The sequence below is a fragment of the Carettochelys insculpta genome, chromosome 10, assembly GCF_033958435.1.
Source record: "Carettochelys insculpta isolate YL-2023 chromosome 10, ASM3395843v1, whole genome shotgun sequence".
Taxonomy (NCBI): Eukaryota; Metazoa; Chordata; order Testudines; family Carettochelyidae; genus Carettochelys; species Carettochelys insculpta.
In genome coordinates, this window is record NC_134146.1 from 19772390 (window position 1) to 19799744 (window position 27355).

The 27355-nt window shown below is 41.2% G+C and overlaps 1 protein-coding gene across 6 annotated transcripts in view; it reads left to right on the forward strand.

Annotated features, from left to right (window-relative positions):
- Positions 1-27355, forward strand: part of MFF (mitochondrial fission factor) — a 43551-nt gene that overhangs the window by 13900 nt on the left and 2296 nt on the right. For 2 of the 6 annotated variants that reach the window (XM_075003635.1, XM_075003636.1), the window contains 4 exons: positions 704-792; positions 3004-3078; positions 8332-8490; positions 15819-15881. In XM_075003635.1, the coding sequence (XP_074859736.1) occupies positions 704-792; positions 3004-3078; positions 8332-8490; positions 15819-15881 (386 nt within the window). The remainder of the gene's footprint in view (positions 1-703; positions 793-3003; positions 3079-8331; positions 8491-15818; positions 15882-27355) is intronic. The other 4 variants (XM_075003639.1, XM_075003638.1, XM_075003640.1 and 1 more) reach the window with 4 other exon arrangements.

Here is a 27355-nt window from a genome sequence, read left to right on the forward strand (position 1 = left end):
TGATCTTATCCTCCAAAGCAGTTGCAATCCCTCCCAGCTTGGTATCATCTGCAAACTTAATAAGCGTACTTTCTATGCCAATATCTAAATCATTGATGAAGATATTGAATAGAACCGGTCCTAACACAGACCCCTGTGAACCCCACTTGTTATACTTTTCCAGCATGATTGAGAACCATTAAGAACTACTCTCTGGGTACGGTTATCCAGCCAGTTATGCACCCACCTTATAGGAGCCTCTTTTATATTCAAACTCGACACATTAACACGTGGTTTGAACCGGGATGTGAATTTTCTGGGTCATTATAGGGGCTCTTTTGCATACTTGGCTTAATCTAATTCTTGACTCCCCCCACCCTTCTGCCCCTCTCCTCTCTGATTTGCTCACCTTGATAATTTTTTTCTGATTTGTCAACCTTGATTATTATTTTTGGTTCTCTGTGCCTTAAATATTGAGTCTGTTCTGGAATGGCTATAGTATGGCTATGGTCTGAAGAAGTGGGTCTGTCCCACGAAAGCTCACCTAATAAATTATTTTGTTAGTCTTTTAAAGTGCTACTTGACTGCTTTTTTTGTTTTGATAGTATATAGACTAGCACAGCTTTCTCTCTGTCACTATTTAGTACGGTATGTGTGTGACACTCTTGAAAAATACAATCTCTTCCTCTCTTGGTTTCCCTCATCTACTTTTTTGTTTTTGTAGGTTCGTTCAGTGGGAAGATTAAAGAGAGAGCGTTCCATGAGTGAAAACGCTGTTCGTCAAAATGGTCAACTGGTCAAAAATGATTCCATGTGAGTAGAGATCTGGGATGCAGTGACCTAAGGACAACTTGATTAGGTTTTTTTCTCTTTCCTCCCCTCTGCTTTTCCTCTTGATGTTTGGTACTCTCATTTCAAACACTATATCTCTGGTAAGTGATACAAGTTTGAATGTTATAAAACTGCAGTATGTTTCCTGAATGACCAGCTTTTTAACCCGGGGGAGGGAGGTTGTGCAGTTCGCTAACTTCATTTACAGTATAATCACCCTGTTCTCTGTGGAGTTTGGGAATTATTTTCATTTGTGGTTTTGCTGTTTCTTGCTATGAGCTGCAAATCACAACTTGAGCTCAGTTGTTCTTCCATGTGACTTCTAGTCATCTGCCTGTAACTTGAAAGAGATAAGGTCATGATGTTGGGTGTAATGTTTTCTCCCAGATTTGCATGATACATTGACTAAGGACAAATAAATTTGTGCAACCTCATAATTACATAAGTAGGTTTATCTACTGTCAAAAATATAATTTATTTGAAATCTATCAATATAACTCCATGTTGAGAGGCCAGAGAGTAGCAGACTCTCCCCTTTTTATTGGCTGTGCATGATTGTGGAAATGTATTATGTATGTTTTCATCCCCTTTTGATGAAATTTAATAGACTATTTAAATAGCTAATTTTTGAGTATATTTCAGTTTTTCATATTGCATTCAGAAAACATTCATACTGAAGAGCCCTCTGCCTGTTGTGTACGATTATTGTGGCATCTTTGAGTTTTGAAGCTTTTAAACAAAAACCAGTTTAGGATTACCTTTTTTCACTAGAATAAAAAACATAAGAGGCTGCTTTTTTAAAAACAAAATTGCAATTGTGCTTTATATTCCTTGTGCTACTGACTGTAAATATCAATGCTATGTTCAAATTAGAATGAGGATTGTGTTTGGATCTAAACAACTGTGATTTGGATAATAAGCCTATATATTGTATGAAATATATACTAGCTCTTCATTCACAGTTTTCATAGTATGCTGAATTATTAACGGTAGCTTACTGGAGTTATTGTAGGCATATATTCCTTTGCTTGGAAGAGCCCATGCTTTGCAAACTAAATTCAAGTTACATTAAATCCTACCATAAAAAAGATAGACCTGTCAAAGCATTTTGCCTCTTAGAGAATGTTTGTTTAATTCTCACTTACCTTGCCATCTTGGTCTAACTTTACATGCTGACTTGACTGACAGCCAAATATCATTCTGCACAGTCCACTCTGGTATCTCAAGAAAATCTCCAGCTAACCTGGAGAGTAATCTGCAGAATCCATTGTAAATACAGTTTGTATAACTACAGCAGAACACAGTAACAGAAGCATAGCCTGGAACATTGTACTATTACATCTTATTTTCCTTCCATTCTAGCCAGACAAACTGCTTATATTGGGCTTAAATGACCCTACTAACATGGTATAATTCTTAGCACAGCTAAGGCATAAGAGGATTCTCATGCATGTCTGAGGATTTTTTTTGAAATGGGGAAGGGGAGAGTTAAAAATTTTTCTATTCTGCCGTTTAAAGCTTTTTGGAAGCATGTTGTACTTCAAATAGCCATACTGCTGTACAGATTCATGCTGAGGTTTTTCAAAGGAATGTAAGGGTCATTAAGCTCTCATCTCATACTGAAAGTCAATGGGAGTTGAGTGCCTAACTTCCTTTGCAAATTGCAGGTTGGTCTTTTATCTTTTTTTCTTTCCTACAGTGATAAGTGTGCTATAAAAATATAGAGAAGTTTTGTTTGTTTTGTCTTTAACGTACCTTGAATACCTGACTCTTAACAGCTACTGTATTTTGGGATAAAGATGGGCTGACGGGTTGTGTGACGTTCCACTTGTGTGTGCTGTGAGACTGACAGAAATGAAAATAGAAGAAAAACAAGCCAGACAAGATTTTAGAGAAGGGGTTGGAGCAGGGAGAGGAAGAAGGAGGTTGACAGATGTCTCTGAATGTGTTATCTATCTTCTTTGTACTGTCTTGCATGTAGGAACTGTCATGAGAATTTGTAATAAGATTGGGGTTGAATGAACTGTAAAACTTAGATCCTTAAATGTTTGTAAGGACCAGTTGACATGGTATTGACTAGGTGCAGGTTGATACAGTAAATAACTGTGGAGCAGCAATGATGATGGTTCTCTAAAATACCTTCCGTTTATTTATAAGGACACTTATTTAAGAGAATCACAATTATTATTCAAGGTGGCACAGAACAGATACTGTCCCAAGAAATAAAATGCCACGGTTCCAGTCACCCTTCTCAACTAAGGACTACACGTAAGCCTGACTGTTAATTACAGTACATGAAAATCAAGAGTGGTTTTAATTATGTAGCTTTCTGCACTACTAATCTTATAATCAGAGTGTCTATAATTGAATGCATAGTGCTTGAAATAGTTCTTAGTATGCTGAATGCTGGCTTCCACCTATAATTCCATTTCAGGATTTCTCAAACTTTACACATAATTCCTCTTGTGAGGTATGGACAAAATAAATGTTTGGGCTTGCATTAATGGCAACTCTCTTACTTTAATTGGAGGCAGAAGTTAAGAAAAGAAAGTATCCACTCAGAATGTAGTTGCGAAGCAAAAAGAGAAGAATATGTTCAACGTATGGGCATTCCTTGACCATTTCTGATTAGTTGTTGAACCTGCTTTCAGTTGGTATTCATTCTTCATCCTGTATCCAAGGATTGATTACTTTTGATTCAATCTAAAACAAGTGATCCATCAAGAATACATGGGAGAGGAGAGTACTAAATTCTTTTGGGGGAGGCTCTGTCCTTTTCTCTGGAAGAGGCTGGCACCTCCTCATGACAGTTAACCTCACAGTTTGAGAAATGCTGTTCTTTTGGCAACTAGTGGGGGAAGGAGGTGATGGTGCTCACATTGGAGAAATGAGAACGTGCAGTTAATTCCTAACTGTGTTAAAGCTATTTAGTCACATTATTAGCTATAATGTATTTACTGGAAATTTTGCTTTTTAGAAGCATAAATCATATCAAAATCTGAATAATGAGTAAGACACATCTTCATCTTCAACAATTGTATAACTTGCCTTCTTGCAAATGCTGTTAAACCATAAGTTTTTCAATATTTTACAATGTTCCTGAGCTCTTCTGTGGTGTATTGTTTCTATCATTTCCCAATTGATTCAGGTTCATCCCAAGTGTACACCTTTCATTTACATGTTTAAGCAGTTTGTAGTCACAAACTGGCTGGAATGCTTTGTGAAAATGTCATTTATGAAATCTCTGCAGCAAACTAGTATTAAGTCTCAAGAACCTTGTGTTGCAAAAATAGACAAGACATTAGAAGAACGGGGAAAGCTTTTCTAGATTGTACAGTAGTTAGAGTAACTCATTACAAGTGTGAGACACTGAAATGTAGAAGCACCTTTTATGTAATTTATTGCCAGAACTATACATCAAATGTTGACTCCATATACCACTTCTGCATACACTCTGCTTGACTGTGTCTATAGAATAATTTAGGATGCATCTACACTGGAATAAAAAATGCACAGCACAACTGTCAGCCTTGGTTATTCTGACAGGTCAAGAGGCTGCAGCACTAAAAATCGCTGTGGACTGACACTGGGGAGTAGATTAGAGGAGGAACGCCACAGGGCCTGGTAATTCAGAAGGACCCAGTGCTCCCAGCTGCCACTGCTCCTACTGTAGCAACAGCAGTGGCTGCAGACCTGGGTCGTTTATATTGCCATGAGAGGCCCAGGCAGTGCTAGGGGCTAGCTGGGGTGGGAAGGGAGCACCGCATAGTCAAAGCAGCACTGAGGCCTGGCTGTCTCAGCACTGCTGTGGCTGCCAGAGGGCCCCCCACTTCTGGGAGCATGACACTCCTCCCATCCACACTTGCCCAGGGGCCTGGCAATTATGTCAGCTCCCCATCCCTTCCTCCTCCCCTCTGTGTAAACATTTGGGTATGGACTACATCCTAGTCTGTCAGCCCTGCCTCCCGCACATGTGCACGTGCACACCCATGGTCCTCTCCTCCTTTCTTCTGTGCATAAACATTAAGGCATGGACTGCAGCCTAGTCTCTGGGGCCTTCCCCCATTGAAAAGTCTGAGTTCCAGCCCTGGCCAGAATAGCTACACAGAAATTTTTTAGACTGGTCTTGTGGGACAATGCCAACCATGTGCGTTAAATGCTTTGTAGAAGTACCTTCAGAGACTTAAGAAACAAGTACATTTTAGCTGCATGTTCTTTCCTGAGAAGAGGCCATAGAAGGAATGTTAACTCCATTTAGTTTTCTTTAACTCCTCCTGTTTTCACATGCAATTCATCTTGTGCCCTTGAAACTTCAAGCTGGATATGCGGGATAATTCCCAACCTTGGTCAGAACCAAAACAGAAGTTAATAAATTGCCTTTGTGGAGAAAACTTTCTTAATATGAATCCTCTTCCTACCCGTAGTTTGGGTCTTATCCAAAACCAAATAAATCTTATGACCTGAATAATCTCTGTGATTGTCTGTTCTTACAAGAAGTCTTCAGTAGGGCTCCCTGGACTAGTGATTATATTACAGGGCTAGGAGTCATGTTGCACTGGATTCTAGTCTCAGCCGACTTTTTTGCTTGTTCTGTGATATTGCATAAGTCGCTTAATTTCTTTGATCCTCAGTTTTCCTCTATTAAATTGAGTGGTAATATTTACCCACTTTCTGAAGCCCTTTATCATCCTTAGAGACAACTCAGACAATTGCTTATTACACAAATTCAAGCCGTTTATTCTTGTTGTGAGACCTTCAATTTATTCGGTGCAGCTCTTAATGCAAAACATGTGCTAGAAGTACAATATGCTGTTTCTATTCAATAGTTGCCTTGAACTATTATCTATATACAAAAGCTTTTGTTAACATTGCTAAGGTATTTAGTAAGTATTAGATGGAGAGAGGTGGGGGGTCCTGTAACATTCTGCCATTTGTAGTATGGCCAAGCTCCATATTTGTTGCCATTTCCAAACTATCATCAGTTATTGATACCATCTATTGTACAATTTCTAATTTCTTCCATTCACTATTCTGTATTTTGGTCATTAAGATGCATTGACAGATTAGCCAAATATTGTACTTAGTTTTTAATCTACCAGCTATACAATTACAGAATTATTGCATCTTAAGAATTTGGGAGGGGGTCTTTTGTTCTCCCCCTGCTGATTCTACCAGCCTACTAAATTGTGTTCTTTGGTTAGGGTCAAGAGAAATGAGGATTAATATGATGTATCCTGTACTTTGATATCTTTCCCATTTCTCACAACCTGCAAATTAAAATTGGAAAATGGTATCCAAAGAAGTCACTTGAGGATTAATATCTTCTTACCTGCCCTTGTTCCCTGCCTCTTCACATTTATCCAATGGATATTTGTAACATGTAGTCACATTGCAAAGCAGGAGCAAGATGGTATTGAACTATTTCCATGACTAATCCTCTTAATCACAAGGTGAAAGTAATCCTAAGTATAGAAAAACGAAGGTGCAGGTGTTTTTATTTAAAGTAGAGGTAAACACAGTCTAAATTATTAAATGGCAAAACATGTTTGCTACTATCTTCCGCCCCACCCGCCCCGCATTTCTGTAAAGTCTTGCCTAAGCCCTACATCTCCAGCATCTCTTGAAAATATCTTCTAATAAACACCACGCTGGTTATTGTCATGCACCGAGATACTTTATGAATTCAAGCTAAAAGCTTAGTTCACAACTGAAGTTATTACGTCTGTTAAGATACTAGCTAACAAAAGTAATGATTCATCTCATCCATCCTTGTGTCTTCATCATTGGAATTGGGAGAGGGGTCACAAATGCAACCTTTGCACTCCTGTTGACCCTCAAGCTGGCTATGCCAATGTTGTGAGTGAACTGATGTCCAGTATGATGCTGACCAGCCTTTTTAAAACAGGTGACTTTGTACCACCCTGTGTTATAATATCAGCATCAACTGGACACTCCTTCCACAATCATAGAATAACTGGGTAGTGAAAATCTCTGATCCAGCGAAGGAAGCATCCAAACATCAGGTATACTGATTTCCACCATTAATCCTTCAGTTGGTTGGGAACACAAGCAAAAGATCAGAAACATTGGAACTGAAGCTCAGAATATTGTAGGAATAAAGCAGAAATGATAAGGGCCGTGTCTACACTAGGCAAAAACTTCGAAATGGCCACGCAAATGGCCATTTCAAAGTTTACTAATGAAGTGCTGAAATACATATTCAGCGTCTCATTAGCATGCGGGCGGCCGCGGCACTTCAAAGTAGCTGGGGTCCTTTTGAAAAGGAGCCCTGTCTGGATGAGGTGCGCGGTGGCAAGCCGCGTCAATTTTGAAGTCCCCTTATTCCTATGAGCAGATGGGAATAAGGGGACTTTGAAGTAGCCAGGGTCCTTTCGAAAAGAAGTCCCGTCTGGAAGAGCCGCGTGGCGGCAAGCCACGTCAATTTCGAAGTGCTGCAGCTCCCCGCATGCTAATGAGGCGCTGAATATGTATGTCAGCGCTTCATTAGTAAACTATGAAATGGCAATTTGCATGGCCATTTCGAAGTTTTTGGCTAGTGTAGACGTAGCCAAGGAGATCAAAGGAACTTCTAGGATTGGTAATGAGCAATTGCCTTGGAATAAAAACTATCCCAGAGCTCTAAAAAGCACAGCAAATCAGACTCTTTCAAATGTACTAAGTTATTGATTTTACAAGAATGAATTCATATGAAACAGGTATGTCTTTATTATCTAAATTTGTTTTTATTTTTCTTAAAATAAATATTTTAGTGTAAAGGCCAGTAAGGATAAGGGCAGGTTAATAAGAGTACTACATGTACAACTCAAAAATACTTTATCAGAATTCAGTAGTGTTCAGGGGAGATGTTTGTAAAATAAATCGTGTACAAAAATCTGTCATGTTTAAATTTTAAACTCAGTTCATTTTTCTTTGATAGAATGGTCAGAATTCCATTTCACATACTTTATCACCTTTGGTAAACTAATTTTGTGGTTTTAATCTAACTTCTCACAGTAAACCTTGGTTCCTGAGCAGTCAGACACAAGCAAATCAAAATACGGCCATAATCTTGCTCTTTCATTGTTAAATGTGAGGGAGTTTCTTTTGCTTCAGTGGGTACAGACTTACGTCAGGCTGACATGGCTGCATTAATACAATTCTCTAATATTTCAGAAGAGATTATGGGTGGGACTTTCAAATATGTCAAATATTGGTCAAACTCGACTCAGTGATATTAATGAGTACTGAGGACTTTTGGGCAGGGAAAAACCCTATATATCTGTACCAAAATCACAGGTTTTTGTAATATATTTGTATTTGATTCCTCAGATCGTAAAAAAAAATGTAACTGTGACTCCATCTACTACTGTTTTTTGATAGTGTTTACCTGGTATTGGTGGGCAAAGAGTAAGATCAAATGGAATCATCTTAAACTTTGGAACTGGGGCTAGCTGAAGAAGTTCTTTATTTAAAATCTGACAAAAGTATTTTTCTCTTCATTTGCTGTGCTTGTACAAACAGTGTGACACCATCACTACAACAGGCTCGTGTCTGTCCTCCTCATATGTTACCGGAAGATGGATCTAATATTTACTCTGCTCGTGGCATTTTGTCGCTTATCCAGTCTTCTACTCGTAGGGCTTACCAGCAGGTCTTGGATGTGCTGGATGAAAATCGCAGGTGATTGGTCATCAGTGATTCTGCCAGCTCTTACTGCTTTTTTTTTTTTCTCCTTTTTAGTGGAGTGTGATTTCTGTTGACTAAATATGAGATTATATTACTTTGCTTTGCTTTCTTTTGCTTTCATTGTTTATGAATAACTTACTTGTCCAAAATTCACATTTCTTAAGGCTCCATTATCTAGTACCTGGCTTAAATCATATATAGCATTTTAAGAGTTTTAGTTTCTATTTCTCATCACACAAAATCAAAATAGTAAAGGGTAGTCTGGTGATTGGAAAGCTTGGTTTATGTGCTGTTTGGAAATTGTTAATTTGTTAGATGTTTTCAGTAGTTTTTGGCAGTCCAAATGATGTTGGATCACAAGTCTGCAAACTTCTTTATAACATCCTTGAGCTTTCTGTTGCTTAATGTAGGAACCGATCAATAAGATTGGGTTGACATTGTCATGATTCAGTGGAAGTAATGCAAAGGAGCAAGTTTATCTAAGATAATTCACATCCAATATTTTTCCAAACAGTGTTTTTGGAAAAAATGATAATCTTTTGACCCATGACAGTTGTTATTCCAAATAGTAGGTAAGTAAATTATGTAACCAAAGACTGTCATTTTGTCTACAAATTGTGCTTGATTGATAGGTGTTAATTTATATTGTTATTTAAATACTTTCTGGATGGTATTCTCAGAACTATTTGTTGAGTACTGTCATTCCTTGGTGGGCATTTTATTGAGAAGTGTACTGCTGTAATATGTTTTATACTTTCATGAGTAAGCTATTTATCAAGAAGTGTCTAATTAATCCATGTTGAGTCCCTGCCTTTACACTAAATTTGATCCTTTACCCTTAGTTTCTTAGTGCTGATAGAAACACCAAACCATACATCACTTATAAAGACTAGTAATGGTAACATTATGTTATCAAACTTAATCTCATCTAAGTGGGCTGTATTAGAGAGGTATACACATGTAACTTAACTTACAGTTCCAGAGGAATTGACTCTAAAGCATTTGGAGTAATTACTGGGGAATTCTTGGAACAGCATTTTAGCAATGGAATTGTCTGAACCACAGAATTCTTAAAAATTCTGCCTCTCACCCTTTTGATTTTTAACTGCCCAGTGAAATGTTTCTAGAACATCCCCTGGTGTACTTTAAGCTGTTTCTTTCCCATTCATTTTGGTAAGGCATTATGACAGTCAAGCCAATCTTATTGTGTATGGTCAATGGTCAAACTGACCTCTCCTACAGCTCACTAGAGTTGTCAACATGGTTATGTAGAACTGTCTATTGCAAGATCACATATTGTGCACAACTTCAGACTTGATGGTCTTATGCTCAAAATTTCAAGAGGCCAAGGGGAGTTAGATGACCAGTTTCCATTGAATTCTGCTGTTTGGGAACCTAATGATTTCCATGAGTTCCTTTTGACACCCCACCCATAATTTTTACCAAGATTTTGACCCTTGTCTGACAGTTTGGTGGATAGTAATTACTTAATGTTTTCATGTCCATATAAAAAAAAAACTCTTGAAAATGTGTAGCATGTAGAAGACATGTTTAAAAATATGTGGTGAAATCCTGTCCCCATTGAGGAAAATCAGAGTTTTCCCTTTGACTTCAATAGGGCAGAACTGCACTTCTAATTGCTTGGATTTATGGAAAAAAATAAAATCTTTCTTATAAAACATAAGAAGCTTCCAAGTCTCTGAAAGTTTCAGAGAAGAGCCTTACTGCTTCTGGATTTTATTTTGATTTTGACATATTTCTTTATGGAAATTCCTGACAGAAACTGCAAGCTATTATTATCCACCTACAATTTTGGTAGCATTCAAATGTAAAGCTATGGTTAGGGTATGAGCATGATCTTTTTTCTTCTGAGTAAACATATTCTCACATGTTTAGGTCTTTCAGACTATTCTGTGCCTGAAGTGGGAATGTGAAATTTGGATAATCAACATGCATGATTTTAAAAAATATATATATTTTAAATGTTTTAAACTATTTGTTTTTCTTTGTTCTGTGTAGCATAGTATTCCCTATATATTTCAAGGTATATCTGTTCTTATTTTAATATTAACAATATACTTTTGTCATTTGGAGTCGTTGGAAGAGATCTTTTTTAAATGAACCAGTTTTGATTTTTTTATTTACTGGAAATACTCCTTGGTTTGGTTTTGTCTGGCTTTTCTGTTTCAAAATATTGCCAGTCAATGTCCCAGTCTAGTAAATTTACTGAAGGCAGTTTTATGCTGTTGTAGATAAGGAATTATTCGTTGAGTTTTATCAGTGTTACTAACATCTGAGACCATTTAAATTGAAAAGAGATCTAATTTGCACTATTTATAATGTATACTTACTCTGCGTTTTGTTCGGCTTGGACAATGAAAATAGGTCAGTTTCATTTCTTTTATAGTGAGTCTTCGCTTTCTGTTTCTCCTGCAGTAATGTCTATTCTGTTTCTATTTAAGTTTATTTCTGTTTAAGTTTTCAGTGCAACCAGATTTTTAATTGCTTTGAGAACTGCTACAAGTTAACCATGGGCCCTAAAACTAGTGTCCCTTTTAGATTGACCTGTGTTTCTAACAACACCCCCTAAAAAGTTGGTGGCATAACCAGTTAAATTAGAGCTGAGATTTGCCCTTGCATCAAAATTAAAATAACACTTTCTCACTCTAATAATGCCTTTACATTTGTACCAATAATTTTTCAGAAGGAAATAGAAAAAAATCAGTATAATTTTAAGGTAAAATATTAACATTTTGCAGAGGTGGCATTTTAAAAATGTTCCTTCATTGAGGTTCTACTTTATTTTTCCATATACTTATTTGGAAACCTTTCGAGCCTTGCTAAATAACTGCTGTACCCCATAGATGCTAAACATAAAATGCCAATTCTACATCTCAGGCACAGGCTGATCTTGAAATGTTTAAATTGAACAAAGTTGCTCATCTTATTTGGCATAATTGGTTTTAGTGAAGCTAAGATTGACTGACTGAATCATTTGGACAACGAATCTGAGATGAGACCATGGTGGGGAAGAGTAAATGGGATTCTGTGGGACATGACAAGAAGTTGAGCAGGGCTCTGTGAATTTAGCAGTGTTTTGGGAATGTGGGGTTGACTGGAAGATGTTTTATGGAGATGGGGGAGGGGCTGCATTTAGACTGGAGCATTGCACTTCCATGGCTGTGGAAGTGGTGGAAAATCAGATGTCTACACTTCAGTGTAAACCCAGTGCTTGAAAACAGGCTCAAGCTTAACCTCTGTTCCAACCACATATAAATTGCATTAACCCAGGACTCAGGCCCAGGGATCAAGTGCCCTGTGGGGGTGAAGGACTGAAGCCTCAGTCAAGCCAGAACTCAGGGTACAAACCCTATTGCTTTGCAATGTATATGCTGCCCCACTGGATTCATTAATGTGCTCTGGGAGACCACAAAAGTATCCCATGGGTCTCCTTTGTCCTCTGAACAGGCTAGTTTTCTCATCACCTTGCATCATGAGCAAAGGGCTAGAGTGGCCATGTTTAGAGAGGGCACTAGGAAAGCTGGTACATAGGTGATAGGACCTGGGCCTGCATAGTGCAGTGTAGAAGCTGAAGGCCCAGGCTGGGACCCGGTGTTCAACAGTTTGTAGCATGGGAGTATAAATGAGTGTAGATGCTCAAGCCCCAGGTTAACAAACCCAGATTCTGCTAACTCAAACTCCCGTAGCCCTGGGCTGACATTGCAGTGTAAACATACTCCTAATGTCTCAGCCTAGGTATTAGCACATTTTGGGGTGAAAGAAGCTTGGGGAGAGCAGCTTTAGTCTGAAGACTGTAATCTGTCAGTTCACAGCTCCTCTGTGATGTACTGCAAGTAGTTAAACAGAGCAAAGCTTCTGAACCAAATCATCTCCAGTTCCCCTGTGGCCCTGCATCATGCTCTCTCCACCTCTCTGCCCCCAAGATTTCCAGATCAGACTTAAGGCACTCTGGCCTGGAAATCAGCAGTTGTGGGTCACCATACTACTGCTGCTGCTACTACTTTGTGTTTAGAGGACATGGGTTTTCAGGGACGTCAAACCAGAACTTTTACCAATCACTACAGATGGCCTCCCAAAGCAAATGGAAACCCAAGACATTTAAACTTCATTTAAATGAAGACAGTGTCAGTCCTATGTTTATTCCCTCAACATCCAAGAGCTAGCTACTGAATTTTTGTTATGTGATCCCCCAAAATATGCTGTGCTCCAAATAAAGGAAGATAAGTGCAGATTAACCATGTCAGCAACTGTGCATTCCTAGCTGTTTTCTCCTTCCTTACTCTGCTGTGACACCTTGAGGCATGGTACCTGCCATGCTCCATTGTGTTTGCAATGGAATATGTTATATGCAATGTTTACAAATGGCATTAGGGATGTGGTTACTTTTGATAATTTCTTAGTATTAAATAATCTTTAATTTGGTCACCAAAATTATATCAGCCAAGACAAGAAATTCAAAGTTCTTCAAGTGGTTGCTCACATGCATTCCAATGCAGGTGTGTGTGCATGTGCATGCACATGCCCAGTTCTTGGATGTCTTTTTTCCCTACCTGGTAGCTGTCAGGTCAGTGCAGTGCCCCTTGGAGTGGTGCTGTTATGGTGCCCAATATATACACTGTCCATTCCTCTCCCTGCTCAGTTCCTTCTCACCGCAGTGACGGTTGTCAGAAATCCCTGTTGCTCATGTGAGCAGCTTTTTTCTTTGCTGGTAGCTTTTGTCTGTAGCTAGTACCAGAGAGATAGCCACGTTAGTCTGTAATCTGTCAAAACCAAAAAGCAGTCATGTAGCACTTCAAAGACTAACAAAATAATTTATTAGGTGATGAGCTTTCATGGGACAGACTCACTTGCTTGGATCCACAGCCCTACCAAACCAGGCTCAATATATAAAGCACAAAGGTCCAAAAATTATCATCAGGGTTGACAAATCAGAAAAATTGTTATCGGTGTTGATAAATCAAATAGAATAGCAAGAGAGAAGGGTGAGGGGTGGGGAAGTTAAGTGTGAGGTCAAACATGAAAGTATGTAGAAGAGTCCTTGTAATGGGTAGGTGTTTGCTGTCCCTGTTCAAACCACATGTTAATGTGTCGAATTTGAACATGAGTCCTAGTTCCTAACATTCCCTCTGTAGGTGGTTGTTAAGTCTCTTTTCTGTAGAACACAAACTCTCAGTTCTTTAACAGAATGGCCATTTTCCACAGGAACTTAATTCACTTGCAGCTTTATGTTGAATTTACCTAGCTGGGCGAATTTAAGGCCCAGGTTTTGAGGGGTATTTAGGCAATGCTGTGCTCCTCGTTGCAAGGCCAAAATTTTATTTTCAGAAGTGACTTAGGCACTTAATCTCCGAATGCAGTTAAGTGTTGCAGTACTGAACAGAGTAACACCTAAATATTTTAAACATCTATGCCTTAGAGACTTAGCCACAAATTAAATAAGATTCTTAGTTGGGATAGAGCTCATGGTATTCTAGCTCCCAGTCTCTAGCCTCTAGAGAGCTGTTTCCTAGAAAATGTAGTTACCTCTGGAAGAGTGGGGTGTTTGAGATCAGTTAGATAAAAAGGTTTGGAGATACTATGAAACCAAATTGCCACAAATTATTATGGAGGTCATGCAATGGATTTGGAAAATTCTTAAACTTTGGATATTGACAAAATTATAGTAGATGGGATAAAAAATGAATAGGGACTATCAAAACTCTTGCTTCAGAGTGTAAACCAGCCACTAACTGCCTGGAGCGGAAACAAACTTTTTCTCGGGACAATCTGTTCCACTGTTGACCATTATAGGATTTCTTACAGTTTCTCCAGAAGTATCTCGTCATGACCTCTTTCAGCACGGGATGCTGCATTAGATGGAACCACTGGTCTGATCGGGAATGGCATTCCATGGTGCCCCTCTCCTCAAGCCCTGCCCGACCCCCGCTTGGGACCCCGGTCTGGGACCTTGCTCACTACTCCATGAATCTCTGTGTCCTCACAAAACAAAAAAGCAGTCATGTAGCACTTTAAAGACTAACAAAATAATTTATTAGGTGATCATTTATTTTGTGAGGCAGATCTGAAGTGGGCCTGCCCCACGAAAGCTCATCACCTACTAAATTATTTTGTTAGTCTTTAAAGTGTTACATGATGGCTTTTTTGTTCTGTTCTGAAGAGGAAATATTACTCCCTATAAATGATAGCCATCAAATACAACAGACCTCCTGTAGGGGAAAAATGCTGTCCTGTTGTGTGAAGAGATGACGTTTCCTATTTTGGTTTCTTTTGTAAAATAATTTTCTGTATCAATTTTATATTCCGCGGGCTCATGTTCATAATATGTTATGGAAACTTTAAAAAAAATTAAGATGAGTTTGTTGCAGATGGAGGTTAAGCACTGATATTGCTGATCAGAGCCAGGTCTAGTACAAATAAGCATAATGCACGTGTCAGTTGGTGCATCTCAATCGTCATCTTCTTGAAATAAAGCCACTAAGTGTGAGGCTTTTGTGTGTTCTTTTGTGAACACTGCTGCTCACCTCTATTCCTTCCTCAGACACTGTTCTCCCAGCCTTCTCAGCACCAGAAATGTGGACTGTGTGTATCCTTCTGTTCACACATTTCTGTTCAAGGTCATCACACCTGGATTCTTTAGTCTTACTATATAGCCCTATATATACTTAGGACTAGCATGCCATGCAGATGCCTGCAGCTGCCAGAAGTGATCTGAGAGTGGAAAGAAAAAAAAAAAAAAGAGAGAGAGAGAGATCCCAAGCCCCTGGAGAAATAATTACACACCATAGATACTTCAGCATACAGACAAATGCCAGAGGTCAGCTATGACTTCATTTTGAGAAGTGCCAAATGCCTACAAATTCCAGGTAAGCTAGGAGGTTCTGTGGGTGCTCAGTTGTAATGAAAATCAGGACCTTGGACAGAGTTAACAAATAAATTGGGAAGAATAGACGGTAAATGAATGGGAAAAGAGGAGAAGCTTAGATTACATTTTCCATTATTAGAATTTTAGAAAGCCCTATATCAAGAGCTCTTATTCACAAACTTGTATTTCAACAGCATATATTCCCCTACATCAGTCTATACCATCAAGAATAACTAGGTTGTTACAATATCTGTGTACTTTTATTGTGTGTTATATTAAATAGAATATGAAATATTTTGAAAATGAAGCTTAAAGCATGATAACTATATATTATATTGTATTGAGATTTTTGTCCTTGTTTTCTTTTGTTGTACTTCTCTGTGTTTATGATGTTTCCTGCTTCTGTCTTGTGCCTCCTATCAACAATAACCTGCCGTAGGCCTGTGTTACGAGGTGGGTCGGCTGCTGCCACTTCCTCTAACCCTCATCATGAAATTGCCAGGTAAACATATTTCTTTTTAGCCAGGATGCACTATTTTAGGCTTTAAAATTTCATATCTTAATTTTTCTTGACTACTGAGTCCCAAAATAATTTTGAGCCACTTATGCTAAATATAACACTTGATCAACATTCTTTCTGTACAGAGAGAATGTTCTGTAAGGCCTGACTTTACGCCTATCATAGTCACTGGCAAAGGTCTTACTAATGTTCAGGGCCATAAAATACACTCATCCCTTAATGAGTACTTCACTTACAAGTACTCACTAAAACAAGGAACACGCATACTTACCATTGTTCACTATGCAAGTGAACGTCCCTGTTTATATGAGCCAGCCCCCGAGTCCCTGGCCAGGACATGGAAACACCTGCAGCCCCGTGGCTGGCTCAGCTCCAGACGTGGGATCCCTGGCTGGGGCGCAGAGAAACCCCCAGCACCGTGGCTGGAGCAGAGCCGGCCACAGGGTCCCTGGTCAGGGTGCGGGGAAACCCACAGCTGGAGTGGAGCTGGCCATGGGGTCCCTGGCTGGGGCGCAGGGAGACCTGCAGCCCCACAGCTGGCTCAGCTCCAGCTTGCGGGGTCTCTGGACAGAGGGTGGGGAGACCCGCAGCCCTGCAGCTGGAGTAGAGCCGGCCACAGGGTCCCTGGCTGGGGGGGGACGGGGAGATCGGCAGCCCTGCCCAGCCTGCTTCGAACACTCCCCCTGTGGCAACACCCAGACCCACCACCACCACCACCACCCAATCCTAACATTCCCCCAGCCCACAGCTCCCCATGCAACCCCCCATTCCCAACACCCACCCCATCCTGTTCTGCACCCCCCCAGCCTACCACACCCCCATCCCAGGTACTTCTGCTACAGCCCAGAGGAACAAGGGATAGCTCAGTGGTTTGAGCATTGGCCTGCTAAACCTTGGGTTGAGAGTTCTAATCCTTGTGGAGCCCAGTTAGGGATTGGGGCAAATAGATATCAGGGATCATGCTTAGCCCTGCCAAGAGGGCAGAGGACTGGACTAGATGACCTCGCAAGGTCCCTTCCAGTTGTGGGAGATGTATATCTCCAATCATTACATAACAAGCCGCCACCTCCTCCACTGGAGCTGCCTGTAAGTTTTAACCCTCCCTCCCACTCATGGCCCCAAACTTTCCCCAGTCTTTAACCCCCCCCAACCTCAGGTTCACTTACCTTTCAAAATCAGCATCACCTGCTGCTACTCCTAGCATTTGGAACCAATCAGAGACTTTTACATGTATTTTAATGGTCATTTAATGTCCCTCTTACGAGTTTTCGCCCAGGAGCAGAAAGCTGGGCACCAACTGTGCTTGTATAGTGAGGGATGAGTGTATATTGTAAGCTTTAGAATCTAGTTTCAATATGTTAAGTGAATCTTTTAGTACGTGACTCTGACCTGTGTTTTTCTCTGAGGAAGATAAATAAACTGGTGTGAAGTCAATCAATATCCGAGGTGTTTTGTTTTGCATGGGGTTTCTCAAATCCTTCGTTCTGTTAGATTGGTGTCATTTCACTGTAAGTGGGTAAAAACCTGCTTTATGATGTGAGGGATAAATGGGCAAGACTGAGAAATAAAGCTTCCTGTCTGCATATGATGGAAATATCATTTCCTTCCACCTCCCACTCTTTTCCATCCCTGCCATCTCCCCAAAACAGACATCTTGTATATATGAGTTACGAAGATTTTAAGACTGACGAGAGTAGTAACTCCTCTTTGTTATCTAAACATCAGCTTTTTTAAAGTCAGAAAAATCAATGTATAAAAATAAACCAGACCTCCAACTCCAGATCCATACAGACCATTCTTCTGGATTATCTTGGGAATGTATAACTTTCATAATAATTGTGATGATAACAGAGAGGTAGCTGTATTAGACTGTATTCTAACAAAACAAACCAGCAGTCATGTAACACGTCAAAGACTAACAAAACAATTTGTTAGGTGATGAGCTGTCATGGGACAGACCCACTTTAGATCAATAACATTTCCAGTACTGACTGACGCTTATATAAGCACAGACGTCCAAAAAATGAAATAAAAACTGACAAATCAGATACATGGATCGGAAGGGAGGAGTGAGGGGGAGACATACCAATTGTCTTGACTGTGAGAAAATTTCAGGCAAGACAATTAGTATGTCTTCCATCAAATCCCCCTCCCCCTTCAGTTCCATGTATCTGATATGTCAGTTTTCATTTTTTTGGACCTCTGTGCTATATAACTTTCAGTCTCTACTGGATCTGTACAGGAAATTATATAGATCTGAAGAAGTGGGTCTGTCCCATCACAGCTCATCACCTAATAAATTCTTTTGTTAGTCTTTTAAGGTGCTACATGACTGCTGGTTTGTTTTATAACAACTGTGAGTGATTTCTGGCTCTGTCAGTGTAGCTGCTTACACTGTGGATCTAACTGGTCAGGTCATCATGATACACTTGCAATAGACTTAGTATAACTGCCACAATCTGAAGTTGGAGGGCACCTACCTCATTGGAGTGATGGATCTGTTTACAATATAAGTCTGAGAGATTGAGCAAACTAGTGCGGTTTCAGCCAGCTCTGAGGGATACAATTGTGATGCCAACAGACTGGCCTGTAAGAGTTCTGGTAGGATTTTTGTACAGTGTTTTTTTTCTCCTTTCTTCAGCCATTGATACAGTAGTCCTTAATAGATCGTCCCTCCTCCAGTTTCCGTCTAACAGGTCACAACACTTACAAAGAGCCTGTGACATATTAAGCATAGGGAGATGGCTGGAGCAACTGCAGTGGAAAGTCTGAGTGATTGACAGCATTTCAGTGCTATGCCACAGTTATGTAGGAAGCAAGAAGAAGGCTTTCGTATCACCACAGAATTAGAAAAACATACCATGTGGAACCATTTAATACAGACTGCCACCACCTGATTGCATGATCAAGTCTTCCTGACTGCAAAGAATTTAAGTTCCAGTACATATAAATTTGCACCAGTCCAGATACAGCTTTTTATCTCTGTGTCATAACGGCACTATTGTACAGGGACTGTTGCAGAGTTGTACTTGAATTCCAGTCAGTGTCACTTCTTGCAGATCTGAAAGGTTTGGGGGAGGATAGGTCCACTGGGTTATGTTTGGTGTTTTGTGCTCCCCCCACCTCCCCCACTTCAGGTTCTACTTAGGTAAAATCTAAGGCTTCATTAAAGATTATACCTTCAAAACAGCTCAAGGGCAGTCCTCTAAACTTTGGTTTATAGGACTTTGCCTAGTTCATATTTTTCTCCTCCATGAAATCTGTCCAGCAAAATTACACAGAATTGTACTTACCAAGTCTATGAGTACTGGTTATCTGGGGAGAGCAGATCCTTAGATTCAAATTTGGCAGAATATTCAGATTTTTGTACAATGTTTAATAAATGTAAACAGGCAGAAATCTTCACAATAGTTTTTAAAATACTGAAATGTAGGTTTAAATGATCCTCTGCTGTGTTTGCAACCTGATCACTGTAGTAGAGGGATCCTAAACATGAAAGACTTCTTTGATTTTTCATATAGTCCAAGATAAGGAAAAGTAAATAGTAAACAGCAGAAAAAATGGATTTTAAAAGTCCCCCTGTTTGAGTGATCCTTTGTATAAGGAAATGTTTATTTTTATAGTGGCTGAGGATGACCACAGCTCTTTTGACCGTAGGTTGCCTGTTCAGGTTATTCTTTAACATAGTTCACTGTAGTTCTTTGCCTTTCAAAAACTATTTTTTTTACATATCACCTGATATTATAGCTGATATCTTTCAGCCGCAGCATCTCAAAGGCTTCTCGTTGTTATCAAAGTTTCAAATCTATTTTAAAGCACCAGATATTGACAAACTGCAAGGTAACTGACCTATAACTAGAGGAAAATGTGAATTCTATTTAACCTGGGTCTTCAGCTAATTGCTCTCTACAGAAACTTGTTTCAATATAAGTGACCCATGAGAATGTTAAATGCAAAAGAACTTGCCTGATTTAAAGGGACACTGTCAACTTAAAAAAAAACCACAAGTAAAACCAGCAGTTTATATAATTGAGGAACTATCTACAAAGCTTCATTTTCTAGTTACTTTTCTACATTTATCTTATGTTTCGTTGTTTTCCCAACAAACAGCACTGTGGCATCAGAGACTAACAAATTTATTAGGTCATGAGCTTTCATGGGTAAAACACACTTCATCAGATGGATTTGGAATGGAAATACAGAATTCAGGTTTTACATGGCAGGGAACCATGGGGTTGGGCAGGGTAAAAAGGGAGTTATCTGCTGCTTGTTGGCCTAATTAATGAAGCAAAATAAACCGCATGTTTCATTCCTGTGAATATCAAGGTGGGGAAATTGCCCCTATAATGCATAAGCCAGTTAAGATCTGTATTCAGACCAAGGTTAACAGTTACATTTGTAAATGAATTCTAATTCACGTGGCTCCCCCCCGCCCCCATAACATTTTGGTAAATGGTATGGCTACTTTTAAATCCATTCATAAATATACACAGAAGTTAAATGTTCCCCTACAGGTTTAGGTGTGTTTCCATTTCCGATTTGTCCATTTATCCTTTGGCACAGAGACAGTCAGGTTTGCCCAATCTTCATGGGCAGAGGATGTTGTTGGTTTGATGGCATATATCACATTAGTGGATATATGCAGGTGTATGAGCCTCTGAGGGTGTGGCTAATATGGTTAGGTCCTGTGATGGTGTTGCTTATGTAAATACATGGACAGAGTTGGCAACACGGTATGTTCCAGGGATGGTTCCTGGGTTAGTATTCCAGTGGTGTGGTGTGTGTGACTGTTGGTATTTTCTTGAAGTTAGGTGGACTGTCTATAGGAAAGGACTGGCCTGCCTCCCAAAGTTTGAGAGAGGTGAGGGATCGTTATCCAGGATAGGTTGTAAATTGTAAATGATGTGCTGGGGGCTGTACGTGATGGATGACCTCCGTGGTGGTCTGTTTTGGGTTGGTGTTTTGTTTTGGTTTTTTTTTTTTTCTGCCGGGGGGCTTATCCTGAAATAGGTGACTTCTGGGTGATTGTCTGGCTCTGTCAGTCTGTTTCCTTACTTTCCCAGGGGGATAATTAAGTTTTAAGAGTGACTGATAAATACTTGTGTTAGTCTCCATCAGTGGGATTGGAGCAGATTTGATTGTATTTTAGGGCTTGCCTGTAGATGATGGATTGTGTGATGTGTAATGGATGGAAGCTAGAGGTATGTAGGTAAGAATAGCGGGGTTTGTGATGTGGATACCCATAGATATAAAGCAGGTATCTGCAAATTTGTAAGACACTATGAAGTTCAGCTACAGTTTTCCAGAACTCCTTGGCAAGGGCTTTAAGAGTTTTCCCAGTCTCTGCCTGAGAGCTAAGCGTGTCAAGAGCTCCAGCCTCATCAGTTGTCAGTTTCAGGAGATTATTAGCAGGTCCCCAGGGAAAGAGGCCCTCTTCTTTTCCAATTGCTCATGTTATATAAAGATGATTTATTTCTGAACTCTTCTCTGGATGGCTCTGTGTTGGATTATGACTTCAGGGATAGTGTGTTTTCTTTGTTTCTAAGTTTCTAAAATTTCTCAAGTTTATTTTTAGCTTAAAAATATTTAGTTCGACTATTATTAGTTGTGCTTTCATGTGGAATTTCAATATCTGACTACCAAGTCTGATCTGATAAATATCTCAACTATATTTCTTCTTCAAGAGCTTGCTCGGGTTGATTCCATTCTAAGTGTGTGCCCACTCACTTGCACAGTCATCGGAGACTTTTGCCTTAGCAGTATCCATAGGGTGTCCTGCAGCATCCATTGGAGTACCGCATTCCTGCATCGTTGTCTCAGGTGTCACAAACCCTGTATCTTCTCAGTTTCTTTTTACTGACCATGAAGGTTGGTTGACATGGCTTGTCTTAAATTGCAAGAGCATTAGCAGTTCTTTCAGACCATTGTTCTGTCTCCCTTGTATTAGTTTTTAGGGACTTAGTTTGATCTTTAAGTATTAGATACATTAGTAGTTAGAGTCCTGGCTAGCACTTTGCCATGATGTAGTGCATACCCCATTCCCTAGGCTGTAAGACATGTTTATCGTGCACCCTGAATCACACAGAAAAGACAAGTAAGTGCAGGATCTGCAAGAACTTTCACCCTCAGACTCAAAAGGAACAGATATCTGCATGAGCACCCTTTTCATGGAAGTTGTGCTTCTGCCTGCCTCAGAGACCACCTGGGTGGATTGCACATATAGTAATTTGTCATGGCATGTTGCATACCACCAGCACCGGAACCCATCCAGCACTGTTGCCTTTCATTGCTGCCCAAGACCCCACTGGCACCACAGGGCAATGGAGCTTCAGGCAAAGGGGCTGTGTTAGACAAGGTACCTGCCCTGGAGCTACATTGGAGGTACCGCTGTGGTGGAACCCTCTATCCCTGCCATGAATTCTGGGAGTGGCAGTGAATTGCAGCCCTGGGGACCAAGGATCAAGTAGGCAGGCTTGCACCACATACACCAAGCCATGTGATGGTGGTGACCTCTAAGGGCAAGCCAGTTTTGGAACCTCCTTCCAAAGCACTGGAGCAGACCACAGGCATTTGTCTCTTTCACCATCACTTAGGACCCTAGCACTGCAGCCTTGATCTCTGGGTAGAAGACCTAGATCTCTAACTACACGAATGCCACCTAGGAAGAATGCAATGCCTGAGTCATAATGCCAATCTTTGTGTCAATGGTATCGACGGGCTTCCTGCCAGGTATCACTGTAGTGCAGGTCCCCATTGCCCAGCCATCCTCCCTGGCATCACTCCCCCTTGGTGCAGGATTTTTCCCAGTCACAGCATCAGTCTCTGACTCCTGGTACCACTCTTCAGGTAGGCACCATTCTTCCTCCCTTCCTTACCAGTTGCTAAGAAGAGTTATCCAACAGACTTGAATATCTGTGGCTCCGACATGGTCATTGGAAGGGCAGTGGTCTGAGCTGGAGTGAGAATTCAGCCCCCCCATCTACTGGAGCCAAATCATAGATGGTCTGCAAGATGGGTATGGCCCTAGCAGTGTGGCAGCAAGGGCAGTGGCCTGCCCAATAGCAGTACTGAAGTTTATGGGGTGTACTCCTCACGACAGTCCTGTAATCCCACCATTCCTTCCTCACCGTGTTGGACAAACTGCCTCTGGACCAGCCAGCACCAGCAACAAAGCACAGTACCAAGTCTAATATGGGAGCAGGGCAATGGGCTTGACACTCTGGGAGCCATCCCTGGAGAGTCTAGGGGAAGCCATCCTCCCGCTGGTATGCCTTCATTTTCCATTGTCCCTGGATAAGGACAGGGCAGGCCCCTCATAAGCCAGGAGCCACCAGGCACTACTCAAAAATGTGACTGCTAACCTGACCCTGAAGGTAGAGGAGCTAGTAGAAAAGTCCAGTGATGTCTTCCCTACTCCACTCTGGCTCAAGTCACATTGCCCATCCTGAAAATGCCAGGTTGCTGTTGCAGATCCTCTCATCCATTCTGCGTACTTACAAGAAGTGGAAAATAAATATTATGGCCCAGCAAAAGGATCTGAATACCTGTGTATGGCATATACATCCTGCAGGGTCTCTAGTGGTATCTGCCATCAACAAAAGGGGCAGGCAGGGACAGGCCAGTGGCACCTCCAAAATAAAGGTGACAAAACACGATAGACTAATTTGGCAGAAAAGCTTATTCAACAACCAGCTTGCAATTTCATGTGTCTGACCATCAGGCCCCTTTAGGCGCAGGTGTGACTTTAACTTGTGGGACTCTGTCTGCAAGTTCAAGGAGGGTCTTCCTTAGGAACATCATCATCATTGTTCTTCATGCCTACTGGCATGTAGGACAGCAACAAAGGTCCTCCACTTCTGTCTCGCTGACTAGCCTCCCTGCCCCAGTATGTGATTCATGCTCTTCATTTCTACTTCAGCAGTCCGGTGCCATGTTGACTTGGGTTGTCCTCATTTCCACTTTCCTTCGGGGGTCCAGTGCACAGCAGTCTTTGTGATGGATCTTCCATCTTTCCTGAGCATGTGCCCAAACCATCTCCAGTGTATTTTCATAATGTTGGTGGTCATGTCATCTTGCTTGCACCATGAAAGCAGGTCCTGATTTGAAATTATTCTTGGCCAAAAAATATGGAGGATCCTCCTAAAGCTTTTGGTGTGAAAAGTTAACAATTTACTGAAGTCATACTCAGTCATCTGACAGCAGTGTGATCCATCTGATACTGTTGATAAGATATAGCTCTGATACAACTTCAGTTTGGTGTGGATGCTGTACTGTAATGACTGCCATACAGCATTTAGACTCATGAAGACATTTCTGGCTTTACTGAGTCTGCTCTGAATATCGTTTCTGACACCTCCATCTTGTTTGATGATACTACCTGAGTATGCAAAGCTCTCTGTGGCGGGTCGGTCATGGCCATCGATCTTGACTAAAGCTGGTGCTTCATGGTCATGACTTCTGTTTTCTGCTGGCTAACTTTTAGTCTGACGTGTTTTCTAAAGGTGCGGAGTTGAGTTGATTTGTCTTCTTTTGCATATGATGATGCATATGGGAGAGTAGCGTGAGGTCATCAGCAAAATCAAGGTCCTCTCTTATGGAGAAGATGGACCATCTGATGCCTTTTGGCTCATCATCTGTTACACCCCACATAACTCAGTCTATGACTAAGTCAAAAAGCATGGGAGACATGATGAGCTCTGCCTTACTCCAGTCTTAACTTTGAAGTGCAAATCATTGTTTCCCATGCAACATGTGAAATTGTTGTAAAAACTCTTGATGAGCTGTACTACTTGTTGTGGTATTCCATATGCTCTCAAAATATGCCAAAGACTATACCTGTGAATGCTGTCAAAGGCTTTCTCAAAATCAATGAAGTTGATGCACAGCGGCTTCTGCCATTCAATGCATTTCTCAATGATGTTATGCAGTACAAAAATTCCTTAGGAACAAGCCCCAGGAGTTTGTCCCCTTTGTGGATGAGGGCAAAGTGGTAGCAAGAGGCCTCCAACGGCCTGGGATGCTACGGATTTGGTAATCAAGGTGGCTGCCTCTGTAGTGGTTATGAGGTGCAGCTCCTGGTTACAGTCTGCTGGGCTGTCCCAGGTGATGCAGACTACCCTCCAAGGTTTCTTGTTTAAGGCAACAGGTTCTTCTCAGGATTGACTGCACATCTCCAGGATGTATATTTCCATTTTCCTGGGGCCCATGGGCTCTTTAAGAGCAGGTTAGATAGGCATCTATCAGGGATGATGTAGGTGGTGCTTAGTCCTGCTGTGAGGGCAGAGGACTTGACTCAGTGACCTCTTGAAGTCCCTTCTGGTCTAGTGTTCTATGATTCTTTCATTTCTTGTTGTTTATTGTTGAGCCACTGCCATTTTCAGTTCATGGCACTGCCCTTTGGCCTCTTGTCAGCATTGAGAACATTTATGAAGTGTGCAGAACCAGTGGGTATTTACTTGAGGCACAGTGGTGTGCAGATTTACCTGCATCTCAGTGATTGGTTAATAAAAGGTCAATCTTGGGATTAGATATGTCATCATCTCAACATGGTTTTCTCTACTTGTTGCAACTTGGGGTTACTGATAAATGAGATGAAAGACAACCTTAGTGCAGCACACAGTTCATTGAAGAGATCCTCAACTCTGCCCAAACCAGGATTTTTCTCCAAGTCCCAGTTCTGGGCCAGGATGGGCCACATAGCAATCTGTACTTATATTATTCATGATGCATGGCTCCACCTCAGGCTGCAGCAAGTGCAGCTGGCATTAGTCTACCTCCCCAACAGACACAACATAGACTATGTAGTCAGGTTCCTGGACATGTTAGGTGGTCATTAGAACGGTGGCAAATCCCTGCGTCCATGCTGGGGGGAATCCCATTTGTGGCCCCTCCTCCACTGTCTGGGACACTGGTCTCTGATGTTTTAGATCTGGGCTGGGGAGCCCACATAGCTGATTTCAGCATGAAATGTCATTGGTCCCGCCTCAATTGTTCATTACACATCAGTGTCAGGGAACTCAGAGCAGTTGGCTTGGTCTGCCACATCTTCCTACCTCAGATTAAGAAAAGGGGGTCCAGATCCTGATGGATAATATAATGGCTATGTTTTATATCAACAAGCGAAGTGGAGCCAGGTTGTCTGACCTTTGCCAAGAAGCCCTCAGGATATGAGACTTCTCTGTGCTACACAAACTCCATCTTGTAGCTGCACACCTCCCCTGAGGCCAGGAACACTTTGGCAGATCACCTCAGCAGAACTGTCTCTCAGCATCACAAGTTGTGTCTCTGTCCAGAGGCTGTCAGCATCATCTTTCACTGGGAGCAGGGGGAGACTTCTCAGAAAATGCCAAGTCTTTTGTTGCTTTTGGGGATCTGATAGAGGATCTCATGGCTGGGGGGCTGTAATGCACACTGCTCCCCAGAATCTTCATGAAGATAAAGCAGGACACAGTGAAGGTGATCTTCATAGCACCAGCTTGGTTGTGCCAGCTGCTCCATTTTGCTCCATTACTCCAGCCAGATCTGCTGACAAAAATCGCCGTGCCCTCCTGCACCCACACTTGGCACTTTTGGACCTGACTACTTGGCTAAGTATGGGGGAGCTGGAGTGCTCAGCCAGCACTCCTGAGTGCAGCAAGACTTGCAGCACAGCAGAGAACCATCCACTAGCGTGACATATACAACCAAGTGAAGGCAGTTTATGTACTGGTCCTTGCTTAAAAGCATTCAGCCTGAACAGGCCTCACTGCAGTTAATCCTGGGCTGCCTTCTGCCCCCCAAGCGCCAAGGCCTGTCTCTGTCATCCATTAAGGTGCATCTGTCTGCTATTTCAGCTTTCCATCTGCCACTAGAGGGCAGGTTGGTTTACACCCTAGACAAGACTGCCAGATTCCTCTAGAGCTTTAAGAGCTTCCACCTGCACATCATTCCCTCAGTGAGGCCTATAGTTCCTATTGTCCCAGCTCATGGCACTCTGTTTTGGAGCCTCTGGCTCCCAATACTCTCTTCCTTTCTTGGAAGATTGCATTCTTCGTTGAAATAAGTTTGATCTGCAGGGTATATGAGTTTTGGGACTTACCTCGAAACCACCTATACAGTCTATTACAAAGACAAGGTCCAGCTGTGTCTGCACCTGGTTTTCCTACCCAGATTGGTCTCCCAGTTATCTATGAGTCAGGACATTTATCTGCCCATCTTTTTTTCCCAAAACCAGGAGGTGCACACTGGCTGCATTCCTTATATGTTACAAGGATGTTAGCCTTCTACACTGAATAAACTGAGCCATTCCACAAATCTACACAGCTGTTCATTGCTCTGGACAACAAAATGAAAGGTTATTTGGTGTCTGTTCACAATTTCTTCTTTGATCACCACCTGCATTCACTAGTACTATGATCAGGTAAAGATGCCACCTCCAGTCACCACCCACTCAACCAAGGCTCAAGCCTCTTTGGCAC